The sequence below is a fragment of the Orcinus orca genome, chromosome 5 (assembly GCF_937001465.1).
Source record: "Orcinus orca chromosome 5, mOrcOrc1.1, whole genome shotgun sequence".
NCBI lineage: Eukaryota > Metazoa > Chordata > Mammalia > Artiodactyla > Delphinidae > Orcinus > Orcinus orca.
The window spans coordinates 54,867,604-54,893,986 of NC_064563.1; the positions used below are offsets into that span (position 1 = coordinate 54,867,604).

At 39.4% G+C, this 26,383-nt stretch overlaps 1 protein-coding gene and 1 long non-coding RNA gene across 6 annotated transcripts in view; one reads left to right on the forward strand and one right to left on the reverse strand.

The window, feature by feature from the left end:
* The window catches only part of LOC125964393 (uncharacterized), a 602,357-nt gene that overhangs the window by 440,305 nt on the left and 135,669 nt on the right, over nucleotides 1-26,383 (reverse strand). The window lies entirely within an intron of this gene.
* Nucleotides 1-26,383, forward strand: part of FNDC3B (fibronectin type III domain containing 3B) — a 361,128-nt gene that overhangs the window by 45,206 nt on the left and 289,539 nt on the right. For all 5 annotated transcript variants that reach the window (XM_033429514.2, XM_033429520.2, XM_033429521.2 and 2 more), the window contains exon 2: nucleotides 21,631-21,769. In XM_033429514.2, coding sequence (XP_033285405.1) covers nucleotides 21,659-21,769 — 111 coding nt within the window. In that variant the 5' untranslated portion in view covers nucleotides 21,631-21,658. The remainder of the gene's footprint in view (nucleotides 1-21,630; nucleotides 21,770-26,383) is intronic.

The window sequence follows — 26,383 nt, forward strand, 5'->3', positions numbered from 1 at the left end:
CTGAATTAAATCTATGAATCAAGAATGTACGAAAACATCTTTTAGAATGTATGTTACAGGAGTACAATATAAGATTGGGGCAAGATGTTCTACTACAGGATTTTCTTAGACCCTGGGAAAAACCAGTACAAATTCATTAGTGAGTGTTGGAAACAGGAAGCGATGGGGCACAGCTGTCTGCAGAGGTTTGGAGGATTTCCCTGTGACAGTCAGTACTGAATCATCAGTTGATTGAAGGTAGGGGGTAGGTGGCAACACACACCACACACAAGTTGAATGTCGGATTTACTAAGCCCTCAGCAGTATGATGATTTTAGATTATAATTTCAGTCATAGCAATATCTTAATGCCTTTTTTTTTTTTTTTTTTTTAACATCTTTATTGGGGTATCTTAATGCCTTTGACAGAAGGATCTTGGAACATTAAAAAAAAAAGATTCCAATAAGACTGCCTTGTAAAGATCAAGGACATGGAGATTTGAAAAATCTCACTCTGTTCATTATTGGAAGGTCTTTTGAAATCTTAGCTCAATTGCAAAGTTAGCCAAATGTGCATAACTGGATTTCCAGTGTCTGCACAGTGCTAGGCACGTAAGATACCCAATAAATGTTTGAAAAACCGAGGGAATAAATTTCCAGATCTGTCTACTCAACTTTATCTGACTTCAATCACACATATGATTTCAACATGTATTATTCATTTGTAGTAGTGCTCTGATTGTGGTGATCTGTCAGATGTGGTTGTCTGTTAAATGATTTGAGTAGGTGTGCTTAATTCTAATATCTTAATTATTAGGTGTTGATTAAATTTTTTAGCAATTAGTCAATTTAAAATTCTCAGACATTAATGTTGTCTCTGAAATGCCGAACAAATTAGAGGTGGAGACCAGAGGTTTTGTCTCTACAACTCATCCAGCATCAGATGTATCTCCTCTTTTCTGCTACTTGCAGTTCTTGATTGACTGAGAATGACTGAGTAGAGGGGTCCTTGGTGCTTTTTCTAACCAATGGATGGCAAATATGTGACATGGATCTCCTCAATCCTTAATCTCACTACCTTGGCAGCCCTCTCTATCACTGAACCAGGGCAGTGAATCTTTCTCAACACTGTAATCCAGGCAGGTACCAAACCAATTTGAGTGGGCATGTGAGAAAAAAGCCAGGACCCTCACCAAACAGCCCACGTTAAGGAGCTGGAGAGGGATTTGCGCTTAGAACACAGAAAGAGTTCTTGGTGCAGTCAGAATAATCCAGGTTTCCTGATTCTCCAGTGTAGTATTCCTTATCGCTTTGCTTTCTCGTGTAACAGGATAGGATTGTGAAAATAAACTGAAATGATATCCTTACTTAGCATCCAGCTCACAAAACCAAAACATTATTTACCTTGTTTTATCTGGGTACTGAAGATAATATAGCTAATTTAAATTTTCATCCTAGTAATCTCTTCAGTGGCTATGAAGAAGTTGGGAAGTAATTTACTAAAATAAGACTGGGGTGGAGGACCTAGGGAGAAGGGAGTAGAATAAAATAAAACTCTTCTGAAGTACTTGGGAAAATATATATATAAAAAATTTTTATTAGAGTATAGTTGTACGATGTTTTGTTAGTTTCAGGTGTACAGCAAAGTGAATCAGTTATACATATGCATGTATCCACTCTTTGTTAGGTTCTTTTCCCATATAGGCCATAACAGAGTATTGAGTAGAGTTCCCTATGCTATACAGTAGGTCCTTGTTAGTTATCTATTTTATATAGAGTAGTGTGTATATGTCAATCCCAATCTTCCAATTTATCTCCTCCCCCAACCTCCTGGTAACCATGAGTTTGTTTTCTACATCTGTAACTCCATTTCTGTTTTGTAGATAAGTTCATTTGTACTCTTTTTTTAGATTCCACGTATAAGCGATGTCATATGACGTTTGTCTTTCTCTGTCTGATTTACTTCACTCACTATGACAATCTCTGGGTCCATCCATGGGAAAATATTTTTTTGACGTAGCAATTGTTAGAGGTACAAGTATGTCTTATCTGTTAAGTAGAGCAGGTAGGAGTTACACTTGGCAATGCTATTGACAGTTTTAGCTGCGTTTATATTTGTTGTTGCAGTTGCTTCTTTTCATATATATAGATGGGATTTTCCTCAATAATTTTGAATTACCAAGGTTTTTATCTATATAATATTAACACGTGAAAAGAATAGTACAGTTTGAAGATGAGGTGCACATTTTCCCTTAATTTGCAAACATCTGAAAAAAACTTAGAAATTACAGGACTCTGATATTTTATAGATTTAGAAATTGGCATTATAGTATCAAGGGCTGTGTAATTTCCTAGTGTGTTTTCTAAGGAGTGTATATCTGTGCATACATGTGTATATGTGTGTTTATGTATATGTGTTTTGGAGCATCTTAATTTCAGCTTTATGAAGCTTTGTCCTTACAAGTCGCTGGAAATATAACAATGCATTTTGTACCTCTAAATTGTGATGCAAAAGTTACTAGCTTCTTCAAAAAATTGGCTTTTATTTTAACACATGTGGAATTTTTGTTTATTCATCTTGACACGAGTAGTCACTGAAGAGCAATTTTGAAAACTGTGTTGCTTCCAGGAACATCATCTGGAGTGCTGTGGCGTTTCACTGACCTTGCGTTGTGTACGTGGTGGGGGGCAGTGATGAAAAGCTTTAGACTGCTTCAGAAAAGGAGATTGCAGATTGATCACAAGATGGGCCCGTTATTTTGTTTATCTCATGACCATGGAATACACCTCTAACCTTAACAACTCTTCTTTCAAATGCTTTCATAAAGCCATCATCACTGGCAGAAAAAAACAACATATATTACAGGTCTCTTTGATAGGGGTTGGTAGTGTCTTCTTGGAAAAGAAGAACAGCAACCTTCATATGTCAAACAGAAGCAGTACAGAAGTGGCAGGTCTCCCCTATGCAAAAGATCTCTGTAGATAACCTCAGCAAACCTAGAAGTCTGAATAGACTGTAGCTAAAGGAGTGACTTCTTAAGTATCAAGGAATTCATCAAATAGCTGAGCCACTACCACACGCCAGGGCCCTATAGCAGTATCCTGAGGACCTTTTTAACAGGTGCATATTCTCCAGCCTTAAAAAAAAAATTCTTCCTCAAGTTACTTAACTTCCCCATACATCAAGTAGGGGAGAAAGTTGCACAAGAGGCATTAATTGGATGTAATATGTGAATTGAATGGAGGAAAGTTTGCTTGCCTAGAGTGTCTCTTGGGTCTTCAGAGAGGCTCAGACTATCAGATATGGAAGAAAGTCCAGCAGTCCATCACCCTCCTTTCACACTTGAGGACAGGAAGGCCCAAAGGGCTCTTAGTGGAGGTCATTGTAAACTGGAGTAATCTTGAGGTAGCTTTAACCAACAGATAAGGCTTAGACAGAAGTTGGATGTCCTAGGAAAGAGGAGGGGGGTACCAGGAGCAAAGTTTCAGCAGTCGCATGCTTCTGGAGCCTCGTGACGCTGGTAGGAGGGAGAGTCGTGACACTGGTAGGAGGGAGAGTCGTGACACTGGTAGGAGGGAGAGTCGTGACACTGGTAGGAGGGAGAGTCGTGACACTGGTAGGAGGGAGAGTCGTGTGGGCAGAGTAGGAAATACATTTATATAGGCAGGGGACTGTGGAGGATCTGTTTGGCCTGAGAAATGTTTTTGAGCTACAGAATATACTATCTTGCCTACATATGTCATATTAGGAAAGATCTAAGACAGTGTTTAGTGTATTTTACAGCTTTTCTGAAAATTCCCATCACCTGCCCTTGTTCAGAGGAAAGATATCCAGGCCTCCCTCCAGAGATTCTGACTTGGTAGTTCTGAGGTGGAATTGAGGGATCCATATTTTTTTTTTTTTGCGGTACGCGGGCCTCTCACTGCTGTGGCCTCTCCCGTTGCGGAGCACAGGCTCCGGACGCGCAGGCTCAGCGGCCATGGCTCACGGGCCCAGCCGCTCCGCGGCATGTGGGATTCTCCCGGACCGGGGCACGAGCCCGCGTCCCCTGCATCGGCAGGCGGACTCTCAACCACTGCGCCACCAAGGAAGCCCGGGATCCGTATTTTTAAACAGTTTTGTTGAGAAATAATTGACGTCATACAGTTTACTCATTTAAGATGTAAAATGCAATGTATATATTTGTAGCATATTGGCAAGGTTGTACAACCATCGCCAATATCAAATTCTAGAACATTTTGTACCTTCTAAAAGAAACCTTGTAGTACCTATTAGCAGTTACTCTGCTCTGCCATCCCTCTACCCCTCCACCTCCACCCCAAGCTCCAGGCAAACACCCTTTCTGTATCTAAAAATTAACCTGTTCTGGACATTTCATAAAAGGAAGTCATACAATATGTGGCCTTCTGTGGCTAGCTTTTTCCACCTAGCATAATATTTTCAGGGTTTATCCATGTTCTGTCACGTGTCAGTACTTCATTCCTTTTTATTGCCAAGTTCTTTTCCATTGTGTGGCTCTACCATATCTTATTTATTTATTCTAAAGTTGATGTTTGGGTTGTTTCTCCTTTTTTGGCATTTATGAATAATGCTGCTGTGAACATTTGTGAGGAATCTGTGTTTCTAAACAAGCACCCCACCTGATTCTGTTGCAGTAGTTCCTGCGTCACACCTGAAGAAACACTAACCGGAGCAGTTAGCTCAGTAGAACTCGCACTTCCACATGCGAAGTCCCTCATTCCGCATCTCGTGAGAGCTGCTCTGGCCTCTGCTTGAAGAGTCCCTGGTTTGTGAGAGTGTGCGGTGGCCTAGTGGAGGTGACGGTTCACAATGAATTACATGGTCTGCATGTGCAGGGTAGAGTGGACGGAAGAGGGAGACGAGAGAGAGATGGTAGGCAGGATAAGTTGGTTCCAGATGGTTCCAGAATCTAGAAGTGATTTGATTCCTGAACTAGGGCACTGCTCCTTCTGCTGCTGGTAATGGAAAGGAAGAGTCAGAGGAGCAGACTTTTATTAAAGGAAGAATCCTTTCACTAGTGGTGATTTTAAAATATTCAACAGTTTATATTTTTAACTGACTCAGACATGGTTATGTCTAATTCTGACCTTATCTATTCCTATCATCCTGTTATTCCAAATAAATGTGTTTTTACCAACTGTTTGAGAGGGGAAATCCAGGGAAACTAACTGAAGGATATAGTATAATAAAAAAATGCTGGGTTATGATATTTTGAAGCCTCTGGTCAATTTGGGATGTTTAGATATTGTACAAGCCTGTGTCAGACTGAACTTTTCAAGGTTCCTTTTTAGATTCAGGATTCTGTAATATATCTTGAAACTGAAAATAGTTTCTAGGAGCGGAGTCCTCACCATCACTGTGGGTCTGGCCCACTGTGCCTAAGGTGAAGCGGAAACCACACCTGTGAGCTGCTGCACCGATTTAGAAGGTGGGGCTGCCACCATCAGTGACCAGTTTCAGGAAGTCATAGAGGTGTGTTTTGTATCATAGGATTCTCATTGATCAGATATCCATTATCTGTTTCTCATTTTTCCATTGGATGATTTGACAGATATGATGAGATTGCCCTTAAGATGCTCTGTGTTCTATATATTCAATACTTTTTTTTTCTTCCCTAGCAAAAGCACCACTAAAAAAAAGGTCAGAACGTGTTGATGAAAAATTCTTCATTCTACCTACTTAACCATAATCACTGTGAACACTTCGGTGTATATTCTTTTATTTCTGTTCTCTTGTGAAAAATAAACATATTCCTATTTTTGCAGAAATAAGACCACAGCGTAGACCTTCTGTTTGTTAACCTATGGCAGCATAGTCTTCCATTGTGTGGATGAGATAGCTTCCGACTTTTCACTATTTTATGCTGAGATATACTTTATACTAAGGTAGTTTAGGTCACATCATACACTGCCAGTCTGGTTTTCTGTTAATAACTTTACTGGCAGCAATACACCTAGATGCTCAGGGTTAAGTGTTTTGGGTCAAAGTGCCATCAACCTTGGTTCATGATATGTCTGTTCTGCTGAGAAGATAGGGTAGGTTTATAGTTGTGAAGAAAGTATTATGAACAGTTAACAGAAAACATCCTATAGCTCTTAGGAAACAGAAAGCAAACCTTTACTTTTTAGCAACTTACGTATATGGAAACATAGAAACAAAAAATTGAATTTACAATAATTTGTGGGGACCATTCACTTCATAATTCTATTTAAATATTTGTGCACAATCTAAGTGTATTGTGTCATTATAACTGGATATCATATAGAAGTAGATTATGCCTTTGGGTACACATTGGTCATCTCAGTTGAATACCATGTATTCCCTAGCTTTGTGCCAAGGTCAAGGACCTGAAGGAGATTTTGCCACCTTCTCTGAAGATGTCACTTAGGAACCAGTTCTTTATTTTGTTATTAAAGTTGTCAGTGTTATAATCATGAAATATCAAAAATAAAAAATAGGTCTATACTGTGTCAACTGTAGCCCTCTAACTTTATAGATTTCATATGGCTAGAAAAAAATTGAAATGAAACACATCACTGTTTTAACAGTGGATGTTTCTGGGTGATGTGATTATGAATAATCGAAACTTTCTTTCTACTTTTCTGTATTTCCAGATTCCTAGAGTGAACATGTATTATATGTTCTAATATATGGGGATGTGGGAATTAAAATATGGGACAAATATTTTTAGGCTTCAGATGAGGGAAGGTGGGGTGGAGAGAAACCATAAAAATTAGAGTGGGTAGTTACTTTTCCACTGAGAATGAGGCCTACCAACCCTAAGGGAACTCTCTGGTCCCACCCTGTACTTTTCTTAGCTAGAGTTTCTGAAGTCCTTTGTGCTAGTTAGGGACTAGCATAGTTAGCACAGCTAAGTAAGTATGTAACAGATTTCTATTATTAGTTTATCTTTGCTGAGCCTCATTTGATTGACGGAGAGTTCTCCACCCAGAAAGTTCCATTTATTTTGGCAGTTCAAAGAGGATATTTTGGAGTGCTTGTTATCTAAAAAAAGTAAGGTTGAGGAACCTGCTTTCCCCTCCTCCCTTTAAAAAAACTGTTTGGGTTGGTCCTAGGGAGCATGCCTAATCTAGGGATTACTCGGCAAGCATGACCCAGGGCTGGCTTTGTAAATGTTACCAAATCTATTACTTAACCACAGATGTGCTTCCATTGTTGTGTTCCACATAGTCCCGGGCTCAATGGTGAAAGTTCGTTCTGGGAGACTTGGCTAAATCTGTGTCTTTTAGGTCTTTACCTTATGTTGTGCAGTGGTTTGGAAATATTTCATCGTGAAAATTTGAACAGTCACATGGTACAATGTAGATGGAATTATATGGGTTTTTAAAAGTTAACTTTTATGATTATAAAAATTATAGATGCTCAAAAATAGTTAAGTACAAAGGAAAAAATGTAACTCATTTCATTATCCATAGGTTAACCATTGTTAACATTTTGGTTTTATTTCATTTCAGTCTCATAAACGATTACATGTACATATATACTCTGTGTACCTTTCACTAAATATTGTGTTATGAGCATTTCCATGTGATTTCTGGTTTACTTTTTCTATATTGCAGTAGTGACTTCCTGAAGCTAGTAAGTGCTGTTATTTATGGTTGGCATGGGTGCAGATGCCTTTTATTTTATGGTGGCTGCCTTAAGTATTAGACTTCCAATAAACCCTTGAGATGTATGTATTAAATGTGATGTTCTTTGTTGCCGTCCCCAAATCGATTGATTATTAGAGCTGGCAGGGACCTTGATCATGGAGTTTAGCCCTCTAATTAGAGAAATGAGAAAAATAAGCCAGAAGAGTTGCCCCTTGCCCAATGTCATTAAGTTATTTAATGGCCTAAGAATATTCCTCTCTTTTACACGTTGAGAGACTTGGGTATTGAGAATTTAATCAACATTTTTGAAAGAACCTGGTTGTGTTTTTTTTTTAAAAAGCTCAGGTAGGGAGGAAAAAGTCAAACTGGTAGTTTTGTAGTGTAGTAGTGAATTGGTAAAACCTATTTGTTAATTGCATTTTCCATCAGCAGTTGGTTAATTTGATGGCATATGTCACCATTATCTTTATTTCCTCACATATTTGTGCAGAAGTCATTGATACGATGCTGACAATGCCCACTTTCCTATGTGAGGAGTTAAAATAATTATTTTTTTTGCTTTGCAGTTAAGCAAAATGGTCAGTATTTAAGGAACCCTAATTTTCAGTAGAGATAATGAAGTGAGTGTTGAAGTTTTGATTTTTTAAAAATTGCATATCCAATACTAACACTGTTCGTTAGTTTTGAAAAGCAATAAGTTCCTGGGAGTATTTTCCAGTTTATTTGAGAGAAAAATGTCATGGCCTTGTGATTTTTTGTTTTTCAAACAAAGTGATACCCTGAGAGATTAGCTAGAGAAATGAAATGCAGTTGTTGACTGTGTCCCTTTTACCTCGGGAAGAACTCGGGGGAATGATTGTTGACAACAGCAGCTTTGCTGACCCTGAAGTGTAGGCAGTGGGGGGCCTGTGAACATGGCATTTACAGTGGTTCACCGTCCCCTGCCTTGGAAAGTTCTCTCTGGAACAGTTGGAGGTGCTGTTAGCGAGGCCTGCTTCCTGTGTGAGTACCTATTGTGGAGGCCTCCCTTGAATGGGAGGTTTGTGAGAAGTGCTTTCCCACCAGTACACAATGCACCCTCTCGGCAATGTAAATACACATTCCACTTAGGGTCAGGCTCACAGCGCCTGGCCAGAACTCCCTTGCAAAGAACGATATTTTGTAGTTGCATTTATTTATAATGGCCGGTGGAAAATTAATATGCTTGTTAAATCTATTTTTAAAAATAAAAGGGAAGCTACTTATCTAAGAGTGTTTGCTGAATGTAAATCAATTAGCTGTGGCATATTTTGATCTTGCTAATTCGCCTGCTCTAGGAAATGATTGTCACCTTCTTACTAACTGTTCTGTCTATATTTGAAACTTGAGGTTCTTGTTTTAAGAGTTATCCTTATGCCTCAGAAAAACTCCTTTTGGGTTCTCTGATGAAAAACATAATAGGCTGTGGCTAAAGAAAATAAAGTAGTGACCCTAGAAAATACTAGATCAAGTCATCTTGGGATTTCGAATGGGCTCTATTGAGCAGTAAATGAAGGTCTAGAGATCAGAGCAGATAAGATTCTTACTTGGGAATGGCAACACAAAATTATTTGTCTTTATTTCCTTGGAGTTGATCGTTTGCTTTGAATCCGGGGTATGGATATGATTACTCGAGAGATTGAATGGGGTCCCCATCTAATGGGCCTGGATTTATTGGAGTCAGGTCCCACCCGGTCCCTGAATGTTTGCTGACATTCCCAGCAGGGGAGTACCTGGTCCCCAAAATCCATTTCCTATCCCCCCAGCCTGTTGCTCTTTTCTCAAGATTTTACCACATGAATTTCTTTCACCAGGGTACTTTAAAGAGTATAACATAAAGTCCTGTAGAGAAAAATCCATGGTGGAATTTGGATACCTTTTCATTTGGATTAATTATTCTTTGTTCAGACCCTGCCGGGTGAATTGTGGATGTATAGAGTATAAAATACGGACAACAATCTTTGTCTACTAGAAAGTGAGTTTAAATTTTTCTTATATTTTTACATCTAAGGTGCTTGGCATGGAGCAGTGGTTGTCAAAGTGTGGTATGGGGGACCCTTGGGTGTTCCTGAGATTCTTTTAATGGGGTTCGCGAGGTCATAACTATTGATAATCCTAAAATGTTATTTGTCTTTTTCAATCTTATGCTTCTGAGTTCTTCAATAATGTTAACTGAAAAGTATCTTGTGTCTTTCATGCTTTCACATGAGGAGAAATATGAAAATTGAATTGGAGAACATGCATTTTGTAGCAGAGTTGAAATTTAAAATTATTTTTCTGGAAAGATTTTAAAGCCTATTAGTGGACTCCTTAAATTTAGAATTTGAATGATTTTAGAACAAAAGAGTGTCTTACACAGAGCAGAACCTAAGTGAGTATTTATTAAATAAATGAATGCAGCCCCCTTACATTTTCTTAACAAATTATATTAGTGTAATTAATGATGTCGTCATTATTCACAGGGAGTGTTTAGAATATAGGCAAGCATCATGCTTTCAAACATTTAGATTCAGCTGTTTGCATATAAGTATGTATATACCAATTGTCATTTCATTTATTGAATCTCTTTGATGCTCTATGGTACGGGACAGTTTTGTTTTGTTTTTTCCCCCGTAAAAGAAAGAAAATGTTTTTTCTGAAGAATTCCACATTTTTGTGTTTTCAAAAATATTAGTCTGAATTAGGAAAGTGGTTGCTCATGCTAAAATTTTGTGATGGGCTAAAATCTGATATAGTAAATAGATGTTCCCTTACACAGTGTGTCTTTGCACCTGCTAATTTGTTTCTTTATAAGTGTCATTTCATGTGAATTTTCTGTTTCAGTACCTTGTAAGTTCTAAGGAACACCTGGTATTTGCTTTGTGTTTAGTCACATTAGGTGAAATACAGAGCTGCTTATGAGAGTGTCATCAGTTGTAATGATTCTTTAAGAAATAGTTTGTTTTAAAAACATGTTTGTAAACTGATTTTCAGTGTGTCCTATACTATTCTCATTGATTTCTCTACCCTCCCCCACATAGGGGAGGAAGAAATATTTGAACCAACATCTAAAATTAGTAATAAAATGTTAGAAATCTTTGAAATACATATTTAAGTATAAATTGGATAAAACATCAGTGATGCTTCTACCAGGCTGAAGTAACAGCTTCAGAGCTCTTCCTTGTAATGAGTGTTTCATAACATCTATTCAGTTCAACAAAACTGAGTTTGTTAAATAAACATGATTGAATTCTATATGAGCTGATTAAAGGAACAATTTTAGTATCCTCCTGGCTAATCAGAAATGAAGGTTGAGGCAGGTGGCATGTTTTGAAGACAAATTCATCTTCTGGCACACTCTTAAGAGTAGGAAAGATGCCACAGCTGGGAAACCAAGTTTAGACATTGAAGCTTATCTCAGATGAAAGGTTTCATAGAGCAAGGAGGTCTGTTGACTTCGGTTTTGTCAGAAGTATCCAATGTGGATTTGGGTTAATCGAATATAACATTTCAGTGTAATGCTATTTAACATCATGCCTTTATTTCTAGAATCCTACCAGTCCCTGGTACATAGTGGATGCTCAATAAATGTTTGTTAAAAGAATGGATGATTATCTCTGTTCATGTCCTTTTGTTTGATGCTATTTTAGAAGATTCCTTTCAGCTTAGTCCTTTTGAGATATTGAAAATAATAGAATCTTGAAACCCTTTGTACCAAATACCTTGTTCTAACACTCTCCTCATCGATGACTTGCTAAGCTGCCCTCCTTTGTGAAGTAATTTTACTTTTGTGTTTAATCATGGCATATCTCTTTGAAAATCAACACAGAGGGTGTAACTTTAGTACTTTATAGTTTGGTTTCTTTTTCTCCATAATTTTTAACCATCTGGACTACATGATAGTACAGTGGATTTGTTTAACCTTCCTTAAGCTACTTTGAAAAGTGTTTTAAAAAAATCATTAAATCTGCATCTTGGTGAAGATACACCCAAAACTCACAGTTGTTGCCTTTGTGTATGGGGAACTGGGGACTGGATAGGAGAGAAATGCACTGTGATTGGATGTCTTCGAAAATTATCTTTTGAATTTTGTACTCTGTGCTTGTTTTATCTAATTTTTAAAATTCACTAACCTATGAATTTTTCATCAGTCCTTCCACTTCCATGTTTTGTTGCCAGATTCTTAAATGTTATAATCAGCTCACTCAGAGAGCGTTGACTCTTACCATGACTTTCTGAGTCTCTATGGGCACCTTACTTAACCTCTCTCAGCCTTAGCTGCAATACCTGTTAAGAGGGGAATACTGCCTCCTTCATACGAAGGTTGAGAGGCTAGGTAAGAATTAGTGTGCAGGGGCTGCAAGCCATGCCTTTCTTTGCTTTGGGGCTCTTTCTCTCATCCTTTCCCAGAAACGGTCAGTTTTTGGGTGTCTGCAACACATCCCACCCACACACCAATAAAGGGTGTTACACGTGGCTGTTAGGTACCCAAGTGGTTGTAGAAATGTGAGTTTAATTCATAATACATCTCTAAAAGCAGAGTAATAAAATACATTTTGGATTTCATTAGAGGGGACTCTAGAAGTTGTGTTAAAGCACCCACATTACAGATGAAGAAACTGAGACTCAGAGGACCTGTGTAGGCCCACCTTGAGTCACAGCCCTGACGAGCAGTGGGACCTGTCACAGTGCCGTGGGGCTTCCAGGCAGGTGGTAGTAAGTAGCCCAGGGGCTGGGTGAGGAGTGAGCTTCTGGTGCTGGGATGGAGAGGAGAGCGTGTCTTCTGTGTCTTCTGATATCCCATCTCATCCCTTTCTATATCTGCCCCGCCCTTGCAGCTTGCAGGTTGACTGGTGGGGGGGTGGCGAGACCTGGAGCTGCAGAGGGTTTTAGGAGTGAGCTCTTCTGTTCTTGGACTATAGTTTTCTAGACTTGTTTTCAACATCCTATAGAAAAAGATACAAACAACCGCACAATTCTGAATCTCATTGAAAAGAAGTATTTTCAGTTCTTCTCATCTTTGGGTAAAGTATGTGACAAAGTTAGCTTGGATATGTGTGAAAATAAGGGCTCATAGCTTTGGAATGTTTCTTGTTAGATGCTAGACTGTCATCCTTGGGATGTGAGAGAGGGATGTGAAATTTATTGTGCTGAGTGTGCCTGGAGTCTAGATGTTCTAATAAAAATGTCTAATTACATCTGCAAACTTCTTTAAACACCATTTAAAAACAATGAACAAAACAAACGGGCCTTTGGTTGGTAAACGTTTTTTGTAGTTGGGCCCCCTTTCCCTTTTAGTTAATATTTTCAGAACTGAGCTGTTTATGTGTGGATGTGGATCAGAGGTCCAGACATTGTGTATATGTAGTGATACAATTTTTTTTTAAGTTTTTGTGTTTCCTTAAAGATTTGGAGTATATTAAGGGTCTATGGAAGCAACCAACCTCTGTATATTCATGGAGAATTACATTGATAAAAGTAGCCTCAGGATGCATATAATGCTTACATATGATCCTTAGATATGTAGGTTTTTTTTTTTTTTCCTTCTCAGAAAATAGTGCCTTTCCTGTATGGTAGTTTTGAGTTCAGACATGACTATGCTTTGCCAAATTAAAAAAAAAAAAGAAAGCATTTATGTATTCTCAAAGGCAGGGGCCTATACATTAGACTATTTGGCATCCCTCCTTGGTCTCTGGAGCACAGTAGACAATTCTTTTTTTTATTTGTTGCTTGAATCATTTATTGTTATTTAATCTGTGGCAGAGGTGGCAGCGGTGCTTTTACTCTAACTCAGTTTCACGGGATTTCTCTGTGAATTTAAACTTTGCCACCTAATTCTCCTGTGTTTATAATTGGATGCAAAAAGCGAGAGTGTCTTTAAGGTTAGGAACTTTTTCGGACAACTGTGATTTAACTTCACTAATGAACCCATGTCAGACAAGAAGACAAATTCCAGACTATTTGTGCCTCAGCCAACCAGCTGGGTGCATACCTCCAGGTACTGCTCATGTCTCAAGAGGTTTTTCTGCATGAACAGTTATCACCACTCCTTTCATTCAAGTGGCAAGCCATGGCAAGAGTCTTTCTTTCACAGCTGTGTAGAACTCAGCTGTAAAATTAGCTTTCATTGGCATAAAAACACAGTGATTACTATCACTATTTACTCAATACGTTCTTTTTCAGCATTTTACTTAGATTCTTCCTCTCTTATGCAGAAGGCTCAGATTATACTCATACAAGTAAGAGAAACAGGTTCTTAGAGTTTGAGTAAACCTCTCTTTTTAGCTTTTGCTTATTAATCTGTATGAAGTGAGCACAGTAGGCAATGGTGTTTTGAAACATAGTCTATTAAGAGCAAAAGGAAACCTTAAAGGTGAATCTATAATCTTGTAATTTTGTAAAAGAAGAAATTAATTGCCCAAATTTAAAGCTAATTATTGGCAAACCTCAAATTAGAACTCATATTTTCCAATACTCAGTCTTGGGGTCTCTTTGCTCTAGTGCTTTTTTGCCGAACACACTGGTCCTTTGAACAGTTTTTAGTGGAAGGGCTGTGAAAAATTCTAATAAATATCTTTAGTTTCTCTCCATATCCTTTTTTTGGGCACAATTTAATTTGATTTTCAGAAAAGTGAAGGAGAGTGTTTGCCTGTACAAGTACCTTTCCTCATGGTTGCCCACAGTGTACGGGAGACATGGTACAAAGAGAAGCACTGAAACCACCTGCAGCCTTTTCCTGTCCAATGGCAGTGCCCCCCATCAGGTTCCTGAATGGCCACATGGTAATTCCACACGGTCAGAGCCAGTGCCACAGCCACTGCTTTAGTGTTACCAGAAGGGAAAGAAAAGTCCTGCTTTCACAGGAGCAGGAACATAGTGAAAACAGTCCGATGTGTGTTGATGGATGAGCAGGTTTCTCTCAATTTCAGAGGTAAAGGAGGTTGCACAGTGTTTCTATTTTGTTTTCATCATTTTTTTCTTTCTATTGATGCTGTTGGTGTTTCCACAGTTATCAGAAAGCTGTTTCTAGTTTTGCTCCGAAGGCTAGAACCGTTTTGAGAGTTTCTAGGTCTTGAAATGTCATCAGGGGTTTACCTTTCAAAATCAGAATGGAGCAGGAAGGTAAGAGGTTTTTCTGATGAAGAAAATAAAACAGCAAATGATGCTTTGATATCTCGTTAGTTTTAAGAATGTGTATAACTTTTTAAAAACATTTTTTCTTCTCTCTCTTCCTCTCTCAGCGTTTCTCTTTCCCTTCCTCCTCTCTCCCTCTTTGTTTTTCTAAATCTTGCTAATAAAACTTAGAGTGGAAGACTACACACTAAGAAGCTGTTGGTCCTTGTGACTGAGGGCATATGTACATAACGGCCACCTGTATGAGAAGGAAGTTCATGAAAGCAGTTTTTCTTTTTTCTGTGCTATGTGATTCTCTGTCAAATTTTGACTTTTTAAGATTTTTCTTTTTTACTACAGTCATGGCATAAACAAGTGTAAATCAGCTGCACAAATGTTTGTCGTAATAAATTAGGTTTTATTAGGCTTAGGTTTTACATTGGAAGCCATTAAGAAACTTGTAATCACTCATAAAACATTAGCTATCTGATAATTATATTCTTTGAATAGAGATACAGTAATTTCTTGGTAACCTCTCAAACCCATCTGCCTCAAACACAACACAGCAAAACAAAGCCCCCGTTTTTTTTGTGATTCAGTAAGTTTATCCTATTGTCGTTTTGACTACTGATGGGGTTTTTCTTGCTATGTTGAATCAGGAAAAAGAGTTCTTTTCCTTATTACTATTTAGAAACATGGCTAGAACATTTCTCTGGTATGTGTGTGATGATTTTCTGACACCTGGTCCACAATAGGTTCTTACTACTGAAAGTCATTTAGTACTTTTAGTAGAGAAGGAACTTTTGTTGAAGTATGAATCAAGCTATGATTTTACTAATGTGCCCCTGAGAATATTTTTCCCAGGCTGCAGAACAAGCATGTAGCAAGCAAAATGTTTACATGCTGTTTAGATTATGTGAAGGTGATTGGTTAATGTATAATTTATTGGAAAAGATACAAGCTTTATGGAATCACAATTAACTTTAGTGATATGAATTCTGAAAATTATTTTATTTATTATTTATTTACCTAATTGCTTCATAGGTCTTAAGTGGTGGGTTTCCATCCATTTCCCATTCATCAAGGAACCCATTTCGCTTCTGAAAGTGCATTTGAATTGCAGAATGGAAGCAAAAAGTCAAAACTGATGATGTGCACTTTTTTTTTTAATATATTGAGGTGTAATTGGCACACATACATTCTTCTTACTGGTTCTCATACTGCTTTTATTTTTTACACACTTCCCCGGGATAGTTTAGAATAGGTCAGAAGCCACATCAGGGTGTAGGTGAAGTGAGCCTGGGAGCCTGCGCCTTGGCGCTGGCCTGAGACTTGACTCAGGGAGCCAGTCTCCTTTCACCCAGTAGGACCACCCCGTTTGGCGCTGCTGGTTATGCTTTGCTCCTTTTGGTGCCATTAGGTTTCTTTTCCTCTTGTCATCTGAAACCCATTTGTGTACTGTACTGCTAACTCACATCTTGAATTAATGTAAGGAAATTCGGGTCATCAGCCTATGGAGTGAGGACCAGGACATTCTGTTACTAATATGAAGGCCAGGTTCACAGACTTAAACCTCCTCCCACGGTGATCAGGGCTTTGGTTTTTTTCAAGTTAGAAATTCTTCCTAGTATATAATTGCTTTCTCTGGCCTTTGGAAATGGATCTGTGGTTCTTTCCTGAGAATCAGGTTTTTTATGAAATTGGCTGTGTGTTTCTTAGTATAGGCTGGGGCCAAAATACCATGGAAAACCTTTTTGGACTTGGAGTGAGGGAAGCAAAATAAAGGGAAAAAGTAATAACCCAGTTGCCTAGAGTAATGTAAAAACTGAAGACCCTTTGCAATATTATTTTAAAATAAGGTGTTCTGTAAAAGCTTTGGGGGCATATTTGGACAGAATTAAATGTCTTACCAGCAGTGAGGATCTCTTTTTCAGAGTATGCAGTGCCCCCCCCACCCCCCGCCATTAGCCTAGAAGTTCTTTGGTTCTGGGCCTTGCTAGCAGGTAAGGACGGTAACAAACGACTTGCTTTCAGGAGAGAGGGAAGTTAACCACAAGTGCTCACGTGGCATCCCTTCCCTGTCAATCAAAAGAATAGAACTGGCCGGGCATGAAGCACTTGTGGTTTTAGTATTAGGATGTGTGGTTAGGGGGAGAGGTTGTGAGGGCCTGTGGTTGTCACCGAATTCTTTGAAATAGAAGTATGGGTAAGAATAAAAAGAATAGGAGTGAAACCTTGGAGATCTATGTGAGAAAAAAAAAAAAAGTTCAGAGAATTAGAAAAAAGCACTGTAGTAGAGGTCATCTATTTTCTATTGGTTTAGTCGGATTAGTTCTGCAGCACATTTATTCTTTATTTGTAAACGGTGGTGGTCTAAAGAATGGATTTATTGCAAGAGCTCAGTTGTGTGCGAGGAGGACAGTATGGTTGTGGTAGAGCCTTGAATGCAATGCATGAGTTCTGTGAAAGCTTTGGCCAGCTCAGATACACATCTGTCCAAGGGAGAAGGAACCCAGACCAGGATGACGAGGGTTTTGTCAGGGTGATTCCTCATGAGACTTTCTGACTGACACGAAAAACAGTTACAGCTCAGTTATCCAGAGATCAACATCTGGCTCACTCAGCTTCCCTCAGAGCTGATAGTCAGCACGTGGTCAGGGAGGATGGTGCAAGGCACAGAGGGGAGCTTCTGAGACACCAGAGACCACTCCTCTATGTGTGTATAACTAACAGCCTGGCTTCCCAGCCCAAGGGAGATATAAGACAGCAAATTTAGGATATGTTTCTCAGATTTGAGGAGGTGTGGTTTGTGGTACAGCCTAATGAGGAAGAGAGAAAAAAAAACCCATAGAATTTAAACATAAGAACTCAAAGTAGGGGTGAATTTCTCTGAGTATGTAAGGTCAGAATGCTTAGTAACTCCCTAGTACATCACCTTGTGACTGAACACAGTATTGTAAACAATGACCCTACATCCTTAAGAAAAAATAAAGTTACGGTCAGACTGCCCTATAATGAAGTGAGAAAATGTATAATTTCCATCCACAATTATTGCAAATAAAGTTTTTGGTCCTTAAAGTTAACTGTTTGAATAGTAAGCCTTCCACATTCATGGCTTCATTTTTAAAATTCCATTTGAAAAGTTCAAGTTCGGTCAGCTTTCTTAGGCATGTCACATTCTCCAGGTCTCCTCAAGACAGTGGTGCTGAGGCTTAAGCACCTCTTAAGGTGTTTAAGTTGAGTTTTGTCTGGGTTATCGGCCAAAATAGAGGAGACTCACTTTGGGGGGAGCTGTCACCATTAAATGATTGATGCATGGCCAGCCTTCCCAAGTATCTTGGCCTGACTTAACCTTCTTCAACTGTCAATGGTTAGGGCTGAGTGGTTTTCCCAATTTCCAACTTGAACATTTGACATTCCATTTGTATTTGGAAAAGTCATTACCTCCTGCTACCCGACTCCCATCCCCATCACTAGGGAATAACCAAAAATATGGTAATAACCATAGTAAATACTACTTTGTACCCTGTTTTATGTTTTGCATTTATGGTTTTCATTCTTTTATAATTCTTCCTCCTGCCTTTTCTCTTGTCCCAGTCCACGGCACTAAATTGTTGGTGTTCTATGATAATTTAAGGACCGGTTGGCAGGCAGTTGCTTTGTTAAAGTAGCTGGGCATTATCTTGCCTAGCGGTAACTTAACTGCTTTTTCTACATGTCCCTTGAATTCCAGGCAAATGAACATATCCTGTGTATGTGCATGGAGTGTAGAAAGGGGGTTTTAAACATTGTTGGCTGTGTGAACCACCCCTTCTAGATCAGTGTCTTACCTTGTATTGCAGGCAGAATAAAGTCTGGTTTACCTTTGGTGAAACTCTTGGGCATTAGAAAGTAGGCCTTGGATTTTAGCAAGCTGGTGGCCTACGGTAAAGAGGGTTAACAACTTTGCTTATGAGCAGTGTGCCTCTGTGGCTTCATTTTATTTGTTTTTGTTTTTATTTCTTGCGGTACGCGGGCCTCTCACTGTTGTGGGCTCTCCCGTTGTGGAGCACAGGCTCCGGACGCGCAGGCTCAGCGGCCATGGCTCACGGGCCCAGCCACTCCGTGGCATGTGGGATCTTCCCGGACCAGGGCACGAACCCGTGTCCCCTGCATCGGCAGGCGGACTCTCAACCACTGCGCCACCAGGGAAGCCCTGTGGCTTCATTTTATTCTTCCATTTTTGTCCATGATTAAAGGTACAGTTGTTGCATGGTTGAGTTGAGGCACTAGGAGTGTACGACGTTTATATGTTCCCACTGTATGCTGAGTTGATTTTTTTATGCACAGTTCCCCGTCTTCCCCTCCCTTGTTCCCCTCTCAGTAATCTGCAACAACTACTGCACATCTGTGAGGTGAATAATCCATCATCCAGTAGAAAAGAAATACAGGATTCAGGCATCTTTCTCTGTATCGAATAGCTGCATTGCCCAAAGTTGCCTGTACAGTTTTCAAAAGCAAGTACAATTATCTCTTTGTGCCAGTGGACTTGGTTTCTTTGGGGGTTTTTGCAGCTCTCTGTTGGCTCCCACCCTCCCTCATCGTAGATTTATAAGCCTTTCATGGAACCGGGGAGGGGCTCTGTCCTTTTATCCCACACTTGCAGAACCTGGAGTTTAACTGCCCAGTTTGGACTTGACACCTGTGCTTAAGAGTGCCAGCTAGTGGGGCTGGATTGCTGTGTTTTGATGATAGCAAGTCCCATTGTTTATTACGATGCCAACCAGAAGGTTTCTTAAATTGGAGTTGTCAGTGTTAGACATAATGTTGGGAGTTGAGACATTCTTTGGTATTAGGGATGGGTGGCCAGGAATGGCTAAATTTTATACTAGATCACAATTCTGTCCTCCTACCAGTACCTGCGTGCACAGGATGAAAAAAGAGCAGGTTCTATCCTTATGCTTGTCTGTGAGATGACCAGGACTGTCCCCCAGTGGGAGAGGGCTTTGGTGCTCACTACTTTAGCAGAGGAGAGGGGAGAGGACGGAGCCACAACCTCCATAACCTTACCAGCAAGTGCCTTGGGGCTCTTCCCTGCGGAGGGGTGAGGAAAAGGTGGAAGTGAGTGTGGAGTGCTTCTTTCTCCCAGATGCTTTATCCTCAGACCCTTAATGTAAATTAGTACCCTGGTTATCCAACCTGCACGTTGAAGAAACATTAAATAAAACATTACGCTTAAGAAATAGGCCTGTGTAATATCAATCTGAGGAAAACTAGCCATTCTTTCTTCATGCACTAGTAGGGTTAAGTATATTTGAAATAAAACTGAAATGGACATTAGTACTCCATTAGTAGTACTACTTAAAATCAAACAGTTGATGTCATGATAGTGTCAGTGGAAGTTATCTTGGTTAATTCTATTGTGGAAGAATCTGTTTCCTACATTAGGATAAACTACTGGGCTTTGAGTTTTGTACTTTTATTTGCTTAGGAACTGAGTAATTGCCTCATAAAACAGCATGATGATACTGTTAACACTGCATTATAAGACCTGTTATTATAGAATGTGCTTCCCTAGTTGGAACAAGACTTTGTTGTTTGGCGCTTAAAATAATTAGTTTCTCCAAATGGGGTTATAATGAATAGTGTAAAATTTTACCGATTTAAAATAAAGTTTATCATCTCTTGGGTGGCTTTTATGCATCATTTGATACTTCCAGGGAAGGAGTATCTTTTGGATGGGATTTGGGGGAGGGAGATATATTTAACATTCAGAATGGAGGTTTTAAGAATGAGAAGAAATATTTTGTCACACCTGAGACAAATTAGAGATAATCATTAAAGGATTTGCCCCACTGTTTTGCCTGATTTGGATATTGAGTATTAAAGGATTCATTTACCAAATCCTCTTGAATTTGAAATTTTGGGGGACTTTATTATGAATGAGAAAAATTTTAAAATGAACCACATGGCAGTTTCTTTCTGGACTGACTTAAAATAGTGTGCCTGTGTGTTTGTTTATTCTTCTTTGTCCCTGCTGTTAAACTTTTTGTGACAAAACGTTTTGGGCACGATTGAAGGATACGTAAATACTTCTTAAGGAACATTATAATTCTGAATAGGAATTCATTGTTTTCCTGCTGTTATATTGAAAAGCTAGATGTTGGGGGCAAGTACCATTACGGAATGAAAGTGGGCTTGGCGTTGTTTTGAATACCTGTATGACAACCATTTATTCTGTGGAAACAATGGAATGTGCCATTAAGCCTTATTCCGTACAAGGTGCCACGGGTACTGTCAGATACAGGAAAACTCAAGACATTCGGCCGTGATAAAGCTGTAAATATGCAGCAGGTTTAATCCAATTCAAGGAGGTGACGGGAGAGAAATAATTAGAACATGATTAATTACCAATTTAATGGCAAGGTCAGAAATCGCAACAACTGCAGTGTAGGCAGTTAACCTTTGTTTACTTGCTTTGTTAACAGCTTTTTTTTTTTTTGAGGAAAACTTTTCTTATAGCTCATTCTCTTTGGCCTTATTTTCTGTAATTACCTTAAAGATAATGATATGGTCAGTGTTCGTTTGACACTTTTAGCCTCTCAAATTGTTACCTCATTTTATTCTGAGGAAGATCCCTGGGGTTAGGGGACTTACTATTATTCATAAGTTTTTAAAATTTATAGCTAAACAATGAAATTGAGGAACTAGAGGTTGTGTTCACTTGGCTGCGTAGAGATTCAGGTTTGTGGTCTCCTAATTCAGGCTGTTTCCTGGGTTTTGCTTCACCCCTTTTAATACAGTACTGTGATTAGAAGAATTTGAGTTTCGTCTGACCTCATGACGGTGCACTTAAATTGCTGACTTGTTACAGGTGAATTTTTTTGGTCTTGAATCCTTTTCAAAAAAAATGGTGATTTTCTTGCAGGAAGCCAGTTGAGGGAAATTCTCCATGAATGTATGTCACAATGATGATGACCGACCAGATCCCTCTGGAACTGCCACCATTGCTGAACGGAGAGGTAGCCATGATGCCTCACTTGGTGAATGGAGATGCAGCTCAGCAGGTAGGTGCAGTAAGAAGGAAATTTAAGTCAACTTGTCTAAGTGGGAAACGTTAACCCAGAAATTGTTTTTATATTTTTAAGATTTTTTTTTGATGTGGACCATTTTTAAAGTCTTTATTGAATTTGTTACAATACTCCTTCTGTTTTCTGTTTTGGTTTTTTGGCTAAAAGGCATGTGGGGGTCATAGCTCCCCAACCGGGGATTGAACCCCACGCCCCCTGCCTTGGAAGGCGAAGTCTTAACCACAGGACCGCCAGGGAAGTCTGCTAACCCAGAAATTGTTTTATTTTGAGATTCAAGATCTGTGATTTTGAACCTTTGTAGTTCTCTAGAGGTCAAGTGTTTTTGTTGTAGAATTACTATATGATTTAAAATATCAGAAGTTGTAGTTTTTGAGAACAGCAAACTTTACCTAATCCAGTTGGTATTCTTGAAGCATCAAAAACAAATGTCTGATTTTTGAAATGAATCATTTTGAAAATATGTACAAGTCTTTGGAATAAAATACTGTTTGCTTATGTCATATATTGTGCTTGACTGGTTTGCCTGATTGGTCAGAGCAGGATGGCCCGAGCAGGATTGCCCAGAGGGTGGATCAGGTTTTCATCTCACACAGGGGGTGACTGACCCCGACAAGAGGCACAGGTCTGTGTGAACCCACCCTGGCTCCTGGAGCAGTCCTTCCAAATGTAGAGCCTGCTGCCCAGAAAATGATGGTACTTGTTTTCTGTAAAAACTCCTTTGCCACTAGTTACTTAACATTACAGAGTTGAAAAGTTATTCCTGAGCTCATTCCTGTAGCACTTGGGAAAAAATTTAAATGGTAAGTAAAACTTTAAAAATTATTAGAGACAAGTATTGTCTCTGATAACATTATTTAAATTTTTAATTGACAACTAAAACTGGGTTCCCTCAGTCTTGTACTAAATAAATGCCATTTTTTATACTTGTGTAGCTCTTTAGAAGCACAAAAGTAGAAGACTTCGTTTTATCAAAAGTAGAATTGGGAACAATTGCTTGAAAAATATTTACGCAAAATATATTAATTCAGAAAAGTTAATTGGCCATTTATTTGATGTCAGTATGTTGCTCTTCCCCACCCCCATCTGTCATAGTACATTAACACTCTTTATCCATCATAGTACATTAATACTTTGTATATACCTCTGTTGGATATTGCTTTGCTGCTTAGTAGTTTATATATATTACTTTCTCCTGCATTAGACTGTGAACCTCTTAAGAACAAAGAATATCTAATAGGTGCTCAATAAATGTTTGTCAGTTGAACAAATTTCCTCCCTTCTTGCCACTGATGCAAGTATCTCTCTTCCTGACTCCTGATTCTCTCTTTTGGCTCATTTCCACCCATCTACTGTAGTATCTTTTATCTTAAATGCACAAATAGCTATACCTCTCATCCACCCAACAGAAACAAGCTCCCTCGCTTGACTCCACATTCTCCCAGTTACCATCTTGTATCTCTGCTCCCCTTTATAGCAGTGCTTCTCTAAATAGAGCCTCTGCTTCCTTGCCTCTATTACTCTTCATCTCCAGAGTCTCCACTTGTTTCTTGTCATCTTTCTATTCCAGTCTGTCAGCAAGTCCTGTTGGCCTTATCTCAGGAACATTGCTGAAACCATACTTTGCCATGTCCACTTCATTTCCATGACCACTCCTGGACTCTAAGCCAGCACCTCTCACCAGGGTAGGACAGTTCTTCTCACTGGTCTCGCTGCTTTTACTTTTGCTCTACCAGAAAGCATTTGCCACACAGCAGTCTGCTAAAAACATAAACGTACCATGTCGCTGCCCTGCTCACAGCTGTCCTGTCCACCTGAGATAAAATCTGAGCGCAGTACCATGGCCAGTCCACCTTCTGCGGTTAGAGCTTGCCTCTCTCCATCATCCTCCCACTGCCCTGCTCCAGCCACTCATGGGAAGGTCTCAAAGTGCCATGAATAGTTTCAAGATGCGGTGTTTGGTCTCCTTTATTTTCACTAATTAAAACAATAAAAGGGCAAGTTGGGACTTCCCTGGTGGGCCAGTGGTTAAGACTCGGCACTTCCACTGCACGGGGTACGGCTTCGATCACTGGTTGGGGAACTAAGATCCCACATGCCTCATGGTGAGGCCAAAAAAAGAAAAAGCAGGGACAAGGTATTCAAATATGACTAAACTTGGAAAACAATGCAGGTCTCTCAGATGTTGTCACCTTGTTCCATTTTGCATATGTACCTGGAAGACCTGAGACCACCCATCCATGTAGCTGTGCACCATTTTTGTGTTTTGATTTCTCCCTCATTTCTATAATTCATTTTGCATAGAGTAGCCTTTTGTAGTTTTATAAGCCAGCATACAGAGCCCTTAGAATTTTCCAGTTTTTTCTTCAGAAGTAAACTCCTTTGCTCCCAGAAATGACCAGTGACTGAAAAGACTGGATTTCCTCAGAAGGCCTTGTGGTATTTCCTACTCTGTATATCTACCTCAGCTCCTAAGTAGAAGCTGCTTAATAATTTTGGTTAATAAAATCACATTTTGATTTCACCTGAGAAGGTTTCTATAAATCCAAGAAATGGGAAGATTTGTTAATGTTTTATAAGCAGTCACAAACATTGAGCTTTCTCAGACTAGAGTACACTTACTCTAAACAGATCTCATCGGAAGGAAATGTTTCAGTCTCTCTAATTCGCAAATATGTTTGATTGTGCTAGAAGCATTGCCATTTAGGCATTGAGGTTATGTGGGCCAAGCTGTCGACTGGCATTAACCCTAAATTTCCCTTAGTGGGGCACAGTTGTTAACTGGGCAGAGTGCGTTTGAAATGTTCCTCTCGGCAGGAACGGCCCAAGATGTATCATGCCTTGATGTTGTCGCTGTGGCTCTGCTGAGGCAGTGGCCTATGTGCCTGACACTTCTTTTTGCCTCTTTCTGCCCCCAGAATCCCCATTCTGTGTCTCCCTCATTCACTCAAGCCTTCACTTTTTCCTTTGGGTCCTAACATTTAGTTTTGGCAGAGTTAAGTGTGGTAGAGTCCCCAGGGCCTGTGTGTGGAACCTGGGCTAAGGGGCAAGCAAAACCAAAATAATGGAGAAATACCAGAGGAGGTGGGGGAGGGGGGGGATGGGGGCGTCACCAAAAAGAGCAAGGACCAGGAGTGCGGATCCAAGAGTCAGGAACTGCAAGATTGTTGAGTGCTTGTCCGGGCGCCTGCTGTTGTTTGCTGCTTGCTCTCGGAGCACGTGTGGTGTGTTGCTCAGGTGGGTTTGTGTGAAAGGATCAGGAGGCTTTGACTATGCTGTCTCTTGAGGCAATACTTATTCTTTTTAACAAGGACCATTTGGAGGCACAGGGCTGACTTCAATGATGGACATTGCAGGCACTGTCCCGGCAGACCCCTGGAGTGACGTTTTAAGGGAGAGGCCCTTGAGCCACTTCCCAAATTATACCGTTGAAGAGAGGGGCCCTCTGGCTCTGCATTTCTGTTAGGAGTGTGTAGGTGAAGCTTACCTTGTATGTGTTTACAACTCTTAATACATTGCAGCTGTGCTGAGGACATTCTAATTATTTCTATATATGCAAAAGAACCACCACAGTTAGGAGAAAGCTCTTCAGTCCCCATAGCCTTCATCCTCCGGATTTCTGTCCTGTTGGCTTCTGGATTTAATTAGGACCGGTTCCTGGCAAGATTCTCTGCTCTGTTCTGGCTCTCTAAATAAGAAACACTGTTAATTTTCATTATCCGAAGTCATGTTAAGTTTGAAACCTTGTTTTGCCATTTTATGTAGGTAGCAGGAAAAGGATGATTCTTTTCTTAAAATGAAAAGCTGTCCTCATTATGAATGAATGAACATTTAAAGTGTATTATCAACTAAGAAATGAACAAGAATAACAATAACAAATACACAAGGTGGATAGAAGGAACTTAGCGTTATTGAGATATAATCCACATGCCATGTAATTCACTTAAAGTATACAATTTGACGAAATTGATTATATTCACAGAATTGTGCAACCAAGACTACCATTAATCTTAGAACATTTTTATCACCCTGAAAAGAAACCCTTTAGCAGTCACTCTCCATTCCCTTCTCTCCCCTATTCCTAGGCAACCACTCATCTACTTTCTGTCTCTGTAGATAATTTGCCCATTATGGACATTCATATAAATGAAATCATACAATATGTGGTCTTTTATGTCTGCCTTCTCTCACTTAGCATAATGTTTTTTAAGGTTCGTCCATGTTGTAGCATGTATCAGTATAGGCATACCTCGGAGATATTGTGGGTTCAGTTCCAAGCCACCACAGTAAAGTGAATATTGCAACACAGTGAGTCACGTGAATTTTTTGATTTCTCAGTGCATGTAAAAGTTCTGTTTACACTATACTGTAGTCTCTTAAGTGTGCAATAGCGTGTCTAAAAAATTGTACATACCTTAATTTAAAAATATTTTATTGCTAAAAAATGCTAACCATCTGAGCCTACGGTGAGTCGTAATCTTTTTGTAATAGTAACATCAAAGATCACTGATTGCAGATCACCATAACAAATATAATAATAATGAAAAAGTTTGAAATTTTGCAAGCACTACCAAAATGTGACACAGAGATAGG